The sequence below is a fragment of the Scleropages formosus genome, chromosome 13, assembly GCF_900964775.1.
Source record: "Scleropages formosus chromosome 13, fSclFor1.1, whole genome shotgun sequence".
Taxonomy (NCBI): Eukaryota; Metazoa; Chordata; class Actinopteri; order Osteoglossiformes; family Osteoglossidae; genus Scleropages; species Scleropages formosus.
The window spans coordinates 23,220,872-23,236,208 of record NC_041818.1 but is presented as its reverse complement, the minus strand read 5'-3'; the positions used below and the strand labels follow the sequence as shown (position 1 = coordinate 23,236,208).

At 44.6% G+C, this 15,337-nt stretch overlaps 1 protein-coding gene across 5 annotated transcripts in view; it reads left to right on the top strand.

The window, feature by feature from the left end:
* The first annotated feature begins 3,153 nt into the window (after positions 1-3,153).
* The window catches only part of atp11c (ATPase phospholipid transporting 11C (ATP11C blood group)), a 30,682-nt gene continuing 18,498 nt past the window's right edge, over positions 3,154-15,337 (top strand). For all 5 annotated transcript variants that reach the window (XR_003798081.1, XM_018733391.2, XM_018733390.2 and 2 more), the window contains exon 1: positions 3,154-3,778. Coding sequence is in view for 4 of the 5 variants with exons in the window: in XM_018733391.2 (XP_018588907.1) it covers positions 3,752-3,778 (27 nt within the window). In the remaining variant the exon portion in view is untranslated. The remainder of the gene's footprint in view (positions 3,779-15,337) is intronic.

Genomic DNA, 15,337 nt, shown 5'->3' with positions numbered 1-15,337 from the left:
CGTCAGTTCCATACTTGCTGAATTCTTGTTTTATTAGGTGCAGTACTTATACAGTGTACTGAACACTTACTAGAAACTTTAAAACTGAGGACTCACTTTTAGCTAAATATTGTCATATTGTCAAAAAACCATAAGTGCAAAAAAGTTACAAGCACAAGTTTAGAATTGATAGGGAGACTCTTTTACCTAAGTGGAATAAAAAAGGAGCAGCGAGTACCTCTATATTATTGACACAGATCAAATCCTGTAAAGAACTGTTTTTAAGATTATATAGAAATATATTCTATTTCTGATTGTCTCAGAAGCAATAACCTAATTTCATTATTATTGCCACAATACTGCCACCGTGTGGCCGTAAGTGAGCACTGCGCTCTAAAATAAACTCAGGAGGTGCACAAGCATGACAGTGTCGTGCAGGTCCATTTTTTTCACTCTGTTAATTTTTGTGTTTATTCTATAAGTGAAGACTGATTATTCTATATTACTGTACATATAGAATATATTTCTATATAACCTTAAAAGCAGTGCATTCCCTTTTTTTGTCTATCAAAAGAAATAAAGTATCCATCCATTGTTGATGAACTCATCCAGTGCAGGGTTATGGTGGTCTGGAGGCCATCCTAGACGGAGGCAGGGGGGACACCCTGGACAGGATCCTAGTCTGATCAATTCGACTCATAAAAATTACAGTTATATGGAGTCACATATTCACGTAAAGAACATGTTTGGACTCTCGGAGGAAACCACAACTCAGAGAAACATACGATTCGGTTCAGAGGGATTCGAACCCATTTCCACAGCCCAGGGCCGGTGAGGCACCAGCGCTACATGCTGCTCTACTGTACCACCCTGGCAATAGTGTATAACAGATAAATATGGGCATATATGAATTTAAAATACATTTCTCGCCACCTGAACAACAAAGTGCCACTGAACAGGAAAACAGAATATGTAATGTTATATTTAACTTGATGCATTGATTGTAATCTACTGTGTTTCTGGTATATGGAATGAGAAAACTACAAGAAAGTTGGTCCGTTATGGCTTTGGTGTCAAATGAAGTCTTTTTTCCAATTTCACAGCTGAGAACTCAGGGATAAGCAATGGAGTCATTTGTAAAATCCAGTTAATTGAACCAGTCCATGTCTTCTCAATGGGAGCTGAGATTTCATTAAGGAGATTTCCTGACGACGAAAACAGTCTCCTGTTCATCTGTTATATTAATAAATCCTTTAAGTGTTCTCTTGATGTTATTCTGATGTTACTAAGTGTCACTGAGTCAATGCGGACTCTTGGTGACAATGTGTTCCCCAAAAACAAACAATAAATTCATCAAGTGACCACAAGGTGGCGCTAAACGTCCATGATTTTTCAATGAAGGGATTTCAATTTACAATTTCATTTTTCACCCTCTTCAGTTATGTTTCCTGCGTCAGTGAAGACTGATAGCACAGGAACGCTGACTGAATAATTTGAGACATTCAAGAAATTTGCATAATTTGGGAAAAATTTGTTGTATTGAGGCAGCTGGTAAGGGGGCACGGTACTGCAGCGGGTTTGGCCGGGTCCTGCTCTCTGGCGGGTCTGGGGTTCGAGTCCTGCTTGGGGTGCCTTGCGACAGACTGGCGTCCTGCCCTGGGTGTGTCCCCTCCCTCTCGAGCCTTTTGCCCTGTGTTGCCGGGTTAGGCTCTTGTTTGTTGCAACCCCTCTCGGGACAAGTTGCTTCAGCCACTGCGTGTGTGTGTGTGTGTGTGTGTGTGTGTGGGGCAGCTGGTAGTAGAGTGGTTAGAGTTCAAGCTGTAGTACCCTTTAGCATGGTATATACCCTAAACTGCACAAGTAAAATTACCCAGCTGTATAAATGGTTAAATCAAAGTAATTTGCTTTGGAGAAAAGCATCACCTTAAAGAATACATGATATTGATGAGCAAATACTAAAAATATGAGTGGGATGTGGACAGAATGCAAAACAAATTGGCTAATCACCTGACCTGTTCTGAGTGGGTGATTTCTCAGCTTATTTTTCCTAGAGTCTCTCTGGCAAACATGAGATTTATAGCAATGATGAAAATATTGAGCCCGGCAGACTTCCAGCTGTCACTTGTTGGAAGCTGAGGGGGTCCAGGAGGAAGACCCCTGGTACGTGAATGTGTTCCTCCACCTCCCAGGACACATAATAAACACTTATGATGTACCACTCATGAATGAAGCTGGACATCTTTAGTTTACTCAGTCTCTTTTTTAATGACAGTTTCTGGGCGATGGTCACCAGTGAAATTGTGTTATGGTGCATAACAATTCGTCTGTATTTAAACCTCTGTGAAAAAAGGCTTGTGGTAAATATAAAAGTAGCACAAAGCAGATAGTAAAGCACACAGAAAAACAAGCCTATGAGAGGAGCCACAGCACTTTCTCATACACTGAAATTAGGTGTTTTCAAAAATTAGAAGGCCTACTTTTTTTCTGTAAAACTCAACTTTACTTATACAGTACATATAATAGTATATATTATAAATTATTGTTATTTTGCACCAGGAGGTGAATGATTGAAAGCACACTTTAGCTTTACGATGCAGTAGAAAAAGACATATTGACAATACCCTAGGAAAATATTTCAAAGAGAGATGTAGCTGAGCAATTATGGGAGGAAAAAGTGTCATTGAGAAGCACTGCTTTGTATTATGTTTATTATGAACATACTGGAAGCAATAAAATACAGGGCAAGCCTGGCTTTAATTTAGTTTCTCTTTTCCAAACAAATGCCCACTTTGAGATTTTTTAACTAACTGAAATCAGATATCTGCATGGACAGTGCTGTGAGAGGTGTGTGGGAAATAATTAATGGTGCAGTAATATTCAGTCTCATGTGGTCTTTAGAAGGATGTCACTGATGTTTGTCCTGTTAATGATAGTGTAGGTAGTAAGACAAACAAAGTCAGACTACTGTTTCAACAAAGTCATATCAAGATGGCCTTCCAGTTTTATTTCAAGCTTTCACAACACACACTTCGAATTGAATGAGCACTATGGAAAAACTACAACAGCGCGCCACGGACATTGTTGAAACTACAATTCCCACAATGCCCCCCCTCTCCAGTTCCTGCTTCCGTACCTTGCGGGGCGGAGCCTCTGAAGAGGGAAGTGCTCAGCAGCGAGGGGGCAGAGTCGGGTGGTTTTGACAGGCAGCGCAGGGGTGTTGGGAGGTGTACGCGTTGTGAACTGGGGTCCGCGGTTAAGCGCACTTTGCACTAGCCAGTCATTAATGCTGTGTGGGGGGTTGCGCGTTTACGGGGCGCCCTGACAGCGGAGTGGACACGCGGGAGACAGGGCTGAGATCATGCCCCGAGCGGTTGTACAACCGTGTGGCGGGAGGGAAGGCTAGCCGAGCAGCGCACCGGAACTCGACGGTATTCGGTACTTGGTGCTCGGTACTCAGCCAGCCAGCGCGCGGAAATGTGAGGCGGAGGCGGGCTGCGCGCGGACATCGGCACAGCGGTGTAGCGGCGCTTCAGGCGGGAACGGAGCTGAGGAGGGAAAAGCAGGAATCTTCTCGAGCCTAGTTTAGTTTATGCACCAACAGTGCCGTTATGAACTGATGCAAAAGTTACGCGGCGGGGTGGCGGGGGTGTAACGCAACGTTGAACGGGTCAGAAAGAAGCAGCTGCGGCTGGACAGTCAGCGTGTGTGTGTCACTGTGTGTGTGTCTCTTCACGCCAAAGAAGACGGAGGAGAGGAAAGAGGACGGGGCGACATGCTGCGGAGGGGACTTAACCGCCTGGTACGTACGTACTAGTAGTCGTAGAGAATGAGAGTGTGTGTGTGTGTGTGTGTGTGTGTGTGTGTGTGTGTGTGTGTGTGTGTGTGTGCGCGCGCGCGAGAGGGAGAGAGAGAGAGAGAAAGATACAGAATAGGCAGCTCTCTCTCCGCAGTATGTTCCACAGACTGCAGGAGCTGCGCTCGTGGCCACACAATTAATATAAATTAGCATAAACATAACATATTAACGTACAGAAGCAGAGGGTAATGGGTATTTACATATAGCAACATGTATAACTTTGTACTGTAATGTAGTAAAGAACATGTGAATGTATTAGTATGTGAAATAATAGAGTAACAGATGTTGGTATTTATTGAGTCTTTGTGTAGCAGTACATGCTGCTTATACAGTAAAAGGTGGTGTGACCTGCAGTAGAGGATTGCTGAGGGTGACTTTCCTACATGGCACTGTTGCTTTCCATACTTTTAAATTGAAGGGTTATAACTCCAGTGCGCCTCTCGGCCGCAAACACACACTGCGGCTGTCCGAAAAGTACGGTCAAGATGATGCACCTTTTCTGCAGGGACGCTTGCCAAGTTGGGAGGCAAACCATTACAGGCACTTCGTTGCACAACGCACAGTTGCAGACTAAAGCGGAATTGCAGACAGAACGGCATTGCGGACGGACGCCTCGCACGGAGGCGCGTTTAGAAATGAGGACGCTTGTCAAACACGTACTGTTACAAACCAGCAGATGCCATTGGAAACTCAAAGGAGCGCCATTGCGAACACTGCAACTAAAAAAAAAAAAAAGCTCCGACGAACTAAACACTTTCACTCCATGATTACACGGACATCTCAAATAAACTTAGATACCGTTATAAGTAGTGGCATGCTATTATCTTAGGGACTTCTTAGAACAAAAACACCATCGCAACAGACAAAATCAGACACCGTTACTACCAGATAACCACAAAGACCATAAGGAAGATGAGTGTTAGAATTGAGCACCGGTAGAAGCGGGCGTCCTTGCAAAGGCCATTGCTTCCTGGTTCACTGGCACAAAGCGCACACGGCCCTCACACGTGTCACACCGCGGCGTGAGCCTTTGCACATCTAGTTTATTTGCAGCACCAACTTTCTGCATGTGTTTCATGTCACCAGTTGGTTTAATACAATTTTAGAAGCAGAAGGGCTTGTGAAGCGCAAGAGTCGTCTGCAGCGCAAACCCCAGAAACTGTTTCCAGCCAAGCTTTCCATCGTGAGGTCCTGGTCGAGCTCAATATTTAATTTACTAATTGCTCTCCATTGCAGCTGCTGCCTGGGTATTGAACTGTCATTTCGTCTGTTCAGGTTCACTTACTGATAAGTTTATCTGCAGACCATATTAGGAGCTGCTCATAAGACATTTAGTTTTTTTTGTTTTTTTTTTCTACCCTCACCCGTTGTTATTGGATTTGATTTCTTTTTGCGAACATGTCTCCTACATGACAAATTGTATGGTTGTGTGTGTGTGTGTGTGTGTGTTTCATAACTGATGGTACATGTCAGTTACCTAAGAGGAGTGGTGCTCTGTTTCAGGGTAGAACTGATCTCCTCCAGCCCTCCGTCTCAAAACATTCTGCCCTTTGCCCTTCACTCCATAAATTTAAAACACTCTGTAGTGTGTAATGTTACCGTGAAGCAGCTTGTGCTCAATTACCCATTCCAGCATATTGAATAATTAATCTTGGATTTATAGTCAGCCATCTGCTGAACCGAACATCCCTTCTTGCCAGGATGCTGTGCAGCTTTTTCTTTGAGCTGGAGGTGAGAAGGGAGATGTTGTACTACCTGATTTATTTGGGCTTCGATTTCAATAACTGGTTTATCAGTCCTTTTCGTTTAAAAGCTCTTTACGAGGTGCTTGTACAATTTCACCCCTGAGGCCTATATCCAACAGGACCATAACCAACTTCATATCACATTTTCTGCATGAGGTGTTTCTGCTCACGGGGAATCACCCCTTGGATGACATCTGGACATTGCGCACACATCAGTGTTCTTGTGTTGTCCAAGTCTTGGAGTTTAAAGTTTAGTTCTACTTTGGAAATTCAGCAAGTCTCTCAGGACTGGATGTTCTCACTCCAGGTCAAACACAACAGCAGAACTTCCTTAAACATTCTCTCAGCAGTTGTTTGTGTTTTCTGGCATTTATCCTGGGTAAGCCTTAACTGTTTCCACACTCTGTTCCCTGGAGAAATGGTCATGCCTCTCAGGAGACTTTGGACCGCTAACTCATGAAGCAGAATAGGACGGTTTGTCTCAGGTGGAACCTGTCAGCCCAGTTCGGTAGTTTCTGTCTCAACATGCCTCCTTGTTCCTCCTAAGGGCTGACTTTGTTTGTTTTCATTGCCTTTATGGGTGTGAAATCTGTGCTCTCTGAATGGGTTCTGTTTTGCTCATCCCTTTCTTGGACTTTCACTCAGCTCCACCAAAACCTTTCAAAGTATGTTTATACTTTCTCTTAAATAAAAACAGGAGACCATCTTAGGTTAAAATTAGTTTCCAGATTTCAGCACTTGCTGTCAGCTAAATACATAACATTTAAATGTAGTTACTGTGGTGTACCATGCCTTTCTTCCACTCAAGGAGACAAAGGTAGTGTGGCGCATAAGGCTTGTAGTATCTTGTAGGGTTCATAGCGTCCTCTTAAGCTTATAAAGGCTGTTTGCCCTGGAAGTGTTTGGGGAAATGTGTGGAAAAGGTGTTGCAGGTGAAGTTGTATTCTTTCTTTGGTGGCAGTAGAGGGATCTCTGAGGGAAGCATGGTATGATGGTTGTGTGAGGGCACAGATTCTGGCAATCCATTCATGGCCCCAATGAGCTTCCTTGCACTCTAAATGCCGTACTAGAGGACGCTTTGTCCCTCAGTTTTCTGAAGTGTTTTTCTGGTGATATCGGTTAAGCAATTCCACATTGTTCTGAAATGACTGGCGGGAAGTTCCTGCCATTTTAATTCACCAACCGCTAGGCCCTTGTCCTCCAGCATCCTCTTTCTTGCTTCATTTTTCATCGCAGAGGAAAGAGTTTCCCAAAAAGTCTCTCTCTGTTTATTAAATATTCATCAGTGTTACACTTAGCTCCTGTCTCTTCTGAACACTCTAAGGGCTTTTGGCTTTTGCCTTAGTTTCACTTTTATGAGGAGTGTTTGTTTCATGGAAGGTGGAAAGTGTTTCCCTTTCACTCGTACGCCAGGTTTGCACCTGCCTTCAACACCTCACCCAGCAGACTGCTGTGTTTTTAGGCAGTTGTGAAAACGGACACGTCACACCTGCCGCAGCCTGGCCACTTCTTCAGAGCCACGTCAGGACCATGGTGCTCGTTTGAAGTTTGTCTTCCCCGAGGACATCTGACAGCAGAACTGAGATGGGAAACAGCAGCTCCCTCAACCTGAAGAAATAGGTTTTTACCAGTGTTTGATGTGATAGCTTGTGTGTATGTGCGCATGCGTGCTCACCTTTCTTTTTTTACGTAATTTTTTGTTTCCCGGTTTGAGGTTAAACTTGCTTAGCAGCAGTAAGTTTCAGTGGGGTTTCAACTCCTTGAAGTGGTTTCATACTCTGCTCTGTGGGTGATCTCTCTTTCACCCCTTGGGCTCCTGTTGATTCAGACCCAGCAGTTTGATCTCGTCACATCTGACATTTTGAGAGGCTCCCATGTGCTGGAGATGTGCTGTCCCTCTACCCCCTATCCCTAATTGCACATCATGCTAGGATACCCCTTTGGTCTCCTGCTGCCCCTCATTATTTATGCTTTGCTTTTCTCACTTCTTCCTCAGGGCTTGGCAGCAGATGTCATGCATGTGGCTTGTGAAAGCCATGTTTGCAGGGCAGTCTCTGGTGAGATAGGACACTTTGTGTAGCTGTGGTGGGGTGACTCAGGGGACTGGTTTGCTCCTGGCTTGCCGCCCTGCTGCCAAGTTCAGATGTTAACTCAAACAGATGAAACCCCCGCCCCTGCAGTAGGTGGCTTGATGGCTGATGCACAGCAGCGTGGCCTTAGGGGCTGTCTCTCATGGCTTTAAAAAAAACCATGTTTGTGGTCTACATGCATGATGTCTGTGTCCTGCTTGAGATCTGTGGAGAGATGTGCATTTCAGTACAAGTACTCTGTTGAAAGGTTTAGCAGGGGTCCTCTTGGTTGAAAATGCTTTCTTGTCAGCCCCTTCATTAGCTGCTCTGCCACCTGCTGGAATCCATCCGTAGCTCAGTAATAGTCCTTTTCTTGACAGTTTTCCCATGATGGAATATTACACCAGGCAGTGTGAATGGCTGTGCCTTCCTTTGCTCTTTGACCTCTGCAAAAGTTTTGTGTGCATCGCCAGGGCAGGGGCGCAGCTTGGGGATGAGGCCTGCAAGAGGTCAGCCACTGAGTGTGATTTATCTGCCTGGTTTCATCTGGAGAGCTGTGTATCGATTGCGGCAATGTTTGCCTCGCTCTCTGCCATTTGTCTTGTCCCCAAGCTGTCCTGTGGATAGAAGTGCTTATTCCCTGTCCGTGGTCCCTCCATGGATGAAACACCACCATGCAAGCCATACAAGATCATATAGTTGAGCAGATGAGCACTTTGAACATTACAGTGTTTGTCACAATGTGACCCCATCACGTCATCTCAGTGGCTGTAGGCAGGCATGTGCAATGTTTTTGGGGAGTGTGGTAGGTGTCGTGCTGGCGATGGAGACAGCAGTGATTTTCCATTTCCATTTGAAAGCCAGGCTGAGTTCTCAGTTTGTACATGTGAATTATTCACTGGCTTCATTTATTTAGGATTCTCCTCACAGAGACACCCTCCACCCCCCCTGCTCAGGCTGTGCTGTCGTCATGCGTATATTTAGATGCCGGAGCCGAGGTTCCCCAGCACCACTCTGGCCTTGTGCGTTCACAGAAGGCTGCGAGAGGCTGATGAAAGGCTTTTCTGCTCCCACGTGTGTGCATGTGTATGTGAGCCAGCGTCACTCCGAAATGGCACACACCCCTCTCTTCACCGCTTCACCTGATGCCAACAGAATGTGGAGCATTCTCGCAAGTTCCATGCAAGCCTTCTGGATCCCCCCACAAGCCTCCAGATCAACGCGCACACAGGTGCTGTTGTGAAAGTGACACGCTGGTATGACAAACCAGCCCAAAGGGACCGGCATTCACACACACACACAAGCACGCACCTACAAGTGTTCATAGTCCATTAAGCCACAAGTATGGATGCTATATGCCCAGGAAGCTTCTTGCCTTTTCTCTGCATCTTGCAGTTATGTCAGAGTACCCCCCCCCCCACTCTCATGAGTGTGAGAGCGCCGCCTATTCACAGCTCCAGCTACAGGAGGAAATGAACAGGCTGCTTTTCGTCCCCAAGTGTAACCTGGGATGATTAATTCAATAGCAGTTAGAGGCCCATAGCAAAAGATAATGATATCAGACACACCCTGAGTCAGCGTACATTTTTTTTCCCTCCTCCCCCTAAGCTCCTCAACATAAGATGCAAATATGTCCTTGAATCTGAGGAAGCTTTCCTGTTGCCGTGGTGTACAGCAGGAGGATTGGATTAGTCATGGACATGGATGCAGAGTGACACGGCTGCACCTGGACAGTGGGATTTTTTTTTTTTTTTACTCACTCCACCATTTCCTTGTGGTGAAGGCCACTTCTAGATCTGACCTCTGAGAGCACGTAGATAATGAAATCTTCCCTTTCCAACCAGAACTTTTAAATTAATTTTTTATTCCTTACCATTATTCTTTTTAGCTTAAGTGACAGCATGTGGTGTAATGACTAGAGCCACAGCCTTGCACTTGGAAGAATGCAGGTTCAAATCCCCCCTCCTGCTGCCCTGAATTGATAAGTAAAAAATTATCCATCTGTATAAATGTGAATAATGGTTGTTTAGCATAAAACTGAACACTGTAAGAAGTGACAGTGAACATTGTAAGAAGTGAACTCGTACGCTATGTCCCATTGATTCGGTGTGGCTAGTGATGAAGAGAGGAGTGGTGCGCTGATGGCCTGAATGCTTATCTTCAATTGGGCAATCATCCTCTACTGTTTGAAAAGGCATTTGTGTGTCACTCTTGCTGTCTTATCAGTTGCGATTGCAAACAGTCTTTGTTCAGACCTCTTAAACTATTTGGTCTTTTAAGTTTGTAAGTCTTTCTTTCAACATGCAGGGAGTATTTTAATTTACCATCATTAATTTACAAGAAACAAGATATTTAGAAGGTGTTGAACTCCTGCGAGTTTTTATGACCAAGGTGCTAAGTGTAGGGCAGCTGCTGCAGTTGCTGTGCAGGCATCCTCAGGACATGCTGGTTTTCCCTCTGCCACAGTCATTGATGCTATTGCTTGGGGCTGGTAGCCTGGCAGTAAAGAGGTGGTATGTTTCAGGGTGACCCTATGACCTGCAAAGCTGCCCTCTGCTCCAGCTATGCAGCTGGGTGCATCACCTAAACCCTTCCACTACATGTGTCAGAACAATTCACCAACAAGGACTTAGAACCCACTGCATCCAGGCTTTTTTGAGTCTTAAAACAAGAACAGCTCAGTCTGGCTTACGCTCAATTCAGAAATTCTGACTATTGTAGGCTTTCGTCATTTCCTGTCTTGTTCAGCCTCGTTAATAGCTTCGGGAAGTGAGGGAATTTGTTTTAACTGAAGTTGTAAATAAACTTTTGTTTTTGTTTTGTTTTTATTTAGAGTTTTCCTGCACTGCGGAGAAGTAAGTGCTTCTGGACACACTTTCTCTTTAAAGACATGGTTGTGATACCAGAAGGGTTTTTGAGGCTTCTTCTTCACCCTGCCTCCAACAGAGGTAGCTTCCTCTTTCCCTACCTGCATATTAGTCAGTAATTAACACAATTGATTTCTTTCTGGCCTTTCTTAATCAGATCACTGCACACTAATGAAGAAATGCAATTAGTAATCACTCTCTCTCTGTGCTGACACACCGTTTAAAGCACCATCAGGTATCGATCTGATACCGCTGGTGGATTACTGTACTGGGTTTGGGCTCTGAAAGCTCCCCCCCCCCGCTTCTCTTCTGGCTTCCTGGGGAGCCGTTTGTTCTCAGACAGGGAGCACGAAGTGTCTAATGGGGGGAGGAAATGAGCCGGGCCGATAGAGCACCGTCAGCCTTTGTGCCGCTCCGTAACGATTTTAGTGGCAGGATGAGGCGAAGGCTGATCCTGGTGGTCTGTCTCACTGACTAATTCGTTTTTGATCGATGCGTTTCTTTAAACACAACATAAAAAAGACAGGTGGCCCAGTCATTGAGTCACCCCACCTCCCCCTTCCTGTCGGTATGCTGGGCTGATGGGTCTGTGGTAGAGATGTACCAGCTCTGTGTAGGGCACCTTTGAAGAGTCCCTTGTTCTGCATGGTTAGGGTTTAGGCCAGTGCTTTATAGAAAATTGATGGTGAGGACTTTGATATGTGCACCAGGCTTTCTTTCTGGGAGGTTCATTATCATTATCTGGCATTTAGCTGATACCTTTATTCAAGATATCTTGCAGTGTTAGATCCACGGCGCTAAGTTACTTGCAAAATACCAGCTCAACCATACAGTAGTGTGATTTAATATATGTATTCACACACTAAGGTCAATTTAGTCATCACTGAACCCAAAACACATGACATTAGACTCATGGTGGAGACCAGGGTACCCAGAGGAAACCCATGTGAACATGGGAAGAACATCCAAACTCCAGACACACTGAGCTAGATTTGAAACCACATCCTAACCTACAGCCCAGAAACTGTCAGGCACCAGCACTACCCCTGAGCCTCTGTGGTGCCATGGGTTGCTAAGAATGCCATTTTTATGTCTTGCATGAGTGATGGTGATGCCAACACCTTTTATTAAAGTGATGAAAACTGTTAGTTGAAATTAGAACAAGTCAGTGGTCAACTTGAGGAATTTGCATAATAGGGTTTGGGATTGCGGTCAAACCCTGGGCAGGTATCAGTGTGTCTGTTGTAGGAAGCTATATGTCAGTGCGGCACTTGTATTTTTGTCTCTGTTTACATTCATTCATTTAGCAGATGCTTTTCTCCAAGGCAATGTACAACTCAAAGAACAATATAAAGAGTTCGTTACATCAACGGTATACTACTTCCGGCACTGGTGACACCTGACTTCAGGGCACTGTCTTATCTTTATCCTCATCCTTTGCTGTCATCAGGAAGGTGGTGGAACACAAAGTTCTGCTCTGATTCCCTAGACTATGGTGCTACCTCTAACCTGTAGGCAAATCAGCCACCTGCCCTCATGGCTCCCATTCAAACTTTTCTGGGTGTTTTGGTTATAATCCCTGCCCACATTGTGCTTTGCTTCGAGAGATGCACTTGAAGTCCTTGCTTTGTTGCCCTGACAATGTGGGTCATGCGAATACAGATAACTCGGGTGCCAGCAACTTTTAAATATTTCTCACTTCTGTAGTTTTTAAGGAGCTGATAGCTTGACGTTGTTTTCTTAGCGGGACAGTTGAGGTGCATCTGCGATAGATTTGTGCTTCCTGTTCTGTTTTGGGAGAGGGGGCATTTGGGGTGGAGTGTGTCTTACCTCATCCGTTTAGAGTGTAGTGCCACTTTCTGGGTAATAGAGGACATAACTGTTAAGGAACAAGACCAAAGTGTTAAATGACCCTGAGCAAAATACGAGGGCTTATAAAGGCATCTGACAGTATAAACAGCTGAAGTGTAAAGTTTTGAAGTGTGTGGGAATATGTGGCTTAAAAGGGTGTGTTTAACAAATAATGGAGCACAAATAACATCCCCTGGTACTACAGCTTGGCAAAAGGTGGCCTCATGCCAAGTGAAAGTGGGTTTTTGAAGGGGCCAGGGCTAATGTGGCTCAGCACAAGTCTAGGCAGGTGACATGGACATGGGGCAGAAGGGCCTGATAAACTACACTGGTTTCTCTTCACTCAGACGTGCTGGTGATAAGCCCTCCGTTCTGAGAATCTGGCTTTCCGAAGAACCCAGATTTATTTACAGGAAGGTAAACAGTTGTATTAGGGGAAAGCTGGTAGCGTAGTGGTTAGAGTGACTGACTTTGGACCCAAAGGTTGCAGGTTTGAGCCTCACCTCCAGCTGTAGTACCCTTGATCAAGGTACTTACCCTGAATTGCTCTGGTAAAATTACCCAGCTGTATAAATGGGTAAATAATTGTAACCTTAACATTGTAAGTTGCTTTGGAGAAAAGCATCAGCTAAATGAATAAATGTAAATGGGTAAAAGTGGAACACAGTAAGATAATATTTCTTCAAAGTGAGTAGAGGGTAATGGAAAACCCCCAGCTTAAATGTACTTTGTTGTGGGCTTTCTGTGTGTGTGGGACCCTGACCTTTTTCCTGCAGCTTATCGCCATGCGTACTTTGGTCTGTGTAGCTTCTGGTCAAATTGTAACCAGAGCAGGACCCTATTTCACCAGGTTGTCCTCTGCATAGTGGACGTTCAGTGCTCCAAAGATGGATTCTGCAGAACCCGTCTACTCTGCAAAAAAAAGTTTCAAAAACCTCTTTGCCAAGTTTGCTTCACTGCTAACTGCCATCCTTGACCAAAGTGTGCCATTGTGCTTCGGTCAGTGACACTGCTGTTGCAGCCCCATTGAAACTCCTGTATATCCACCCCACCCTCGAAAGATGCTGATCCTTCGGTCCTTTGAGATAGGAATACCTTTGCTCTGGAGTCCAGCTCCCAGCAGTGTGGTCCAGCTACCTGAGTGTCACACAGCAGTGAAAAGAATAAAGTCTACCTCTCAGGAGGGCACTGCTGCTGTACCGTTGAACACGATACTTCACTGGCCTGGCCTCTGCTAAACCTTCAGGCAGAACTGAAGGCTAAGCGAGTTATTTGATATAAAAGCTTTTGCTGTGCAATTAAAAAGTCATTTGTGTGGATAGGAGCGTCAGCTAATGGGTAAGGGTGTTTGCTAATGGATGAGAATGTTGGTTGAATGAATAAATGTAAATGTAAGACAGAGGCATGGCACAACCCCAGACTGATTGCCACGGCAAAGCGGGGCAAGATGGCCGACCACCGCGCCAAGATACGGTCGCTTTCTGTCTGATGCATTGGGAGCTGTGCCATTTTTTTCCCTCCACACTGTAAGAATAATTCAATAATTCATGCCTGATCTAATATCATGATGTTTTAAAATGAAACTTTAATATGCCATTAATTTAGATTTATTTTGGTGATGGAGTACTCTGTGTTCATGCTATCGATCCTGCTGTGCGCTGAGCAGATTGTTTTCATTAAGATAGATTTAATTCCCCCCATCTTTGATTCACTTATTTCACACATCCTCAGCTGTGTGTTTTGAAGTTCTCTGGAGTAATGGGCTCTTTCACTTAAATGCTTGTATAATAAAGATCTTTCCTCTTAGTCTCGTCACTGAGGCTTTCGGTTTTTGCAGTGGCTGTTGCATGATGACATCTGCGGTCGCAAAGAATGGTTGAAACCAGCCGGCATTCCGCTACAATTCCTGTTAAGTGCGGCTCTGTGAATTTCCCTCCCAATACCATGGCTGTGCAGTACAGCTGCTTATATCCTTCAGCTCCTCAAGATGATCTTTCCCAAGGTCTCAATAGTATGAAGAAAATATCCTACAACTGTCCACCACCACCCTATTATACCTGAAGACTGCAGAGACCTTTACATACCCTGAAGAACATTACCCTAGAGCATGCAGCATTGCTTTGCTGTCCCTCTGAGTATTGACTCGAAGAAACTGAAAACTAGAAGGGAAGGGTGATGGCGAGGATCATGAGGTAATGGGAAAGATGGTCCACCCCAGTAGGGCTCAGATATTTTTTTCATACATGTAGGAGCACTGTTTCAGCTGTGTTAAGACATTTAAATGTATTCAGTTTGTGCACAGTCCACACTGAGCTGTGTTCACCTAATGAGCGTGCTTTCATCAGTCAGATTTTTGGAAGACATTCATTTTTTATATCCTTTTTGATGATTTGAGTGGCTTGAGGGGCAAATGGGACGATTCTGTGTCCTTTTAAAGAGACCATGGAACCCTTCTCTGTGGCCATTGGATGTGTTCCTGCCAAGCATGCCAGGTCAACAACCTTCTGGTGGCCTTTCCAGTTTGACCTGTTATGCTGTCAAGCTGGTGGTTATTTATTGAAGAAACTGAGGCTCTGAGTTGTGTAAACCCACAGATGGCCTTGCCGTTTGACACAGAACACCTATTTCTGGCGCTGTAAAGTTGAGGAAGGAATTGGCTTAAATCTTTGTCCTTACCTCTTACCTACAGTATGTTTTCTATTTATCGTTCACCCTGCTGACCCAGTCAGACTTTGTCACTACAGGGGTCATCCAGCAGCCCTCTTTGAACATTATTTTAACTCCCAGCTACAGATTGAGTCAAATTCTCAGCATTAAGTTTTAATGAGTTTGTTATAGTTGAGTAATTCTAAATCCTATGCACATTAAGGTGTAAGAAAATGATTAGATTACTTCAGAACTATGGGAGTATTGGAGGTTGTTCATGACATAGATTTAGCGTTGTATTTGAGTTTGACTGCTGGTGACCAC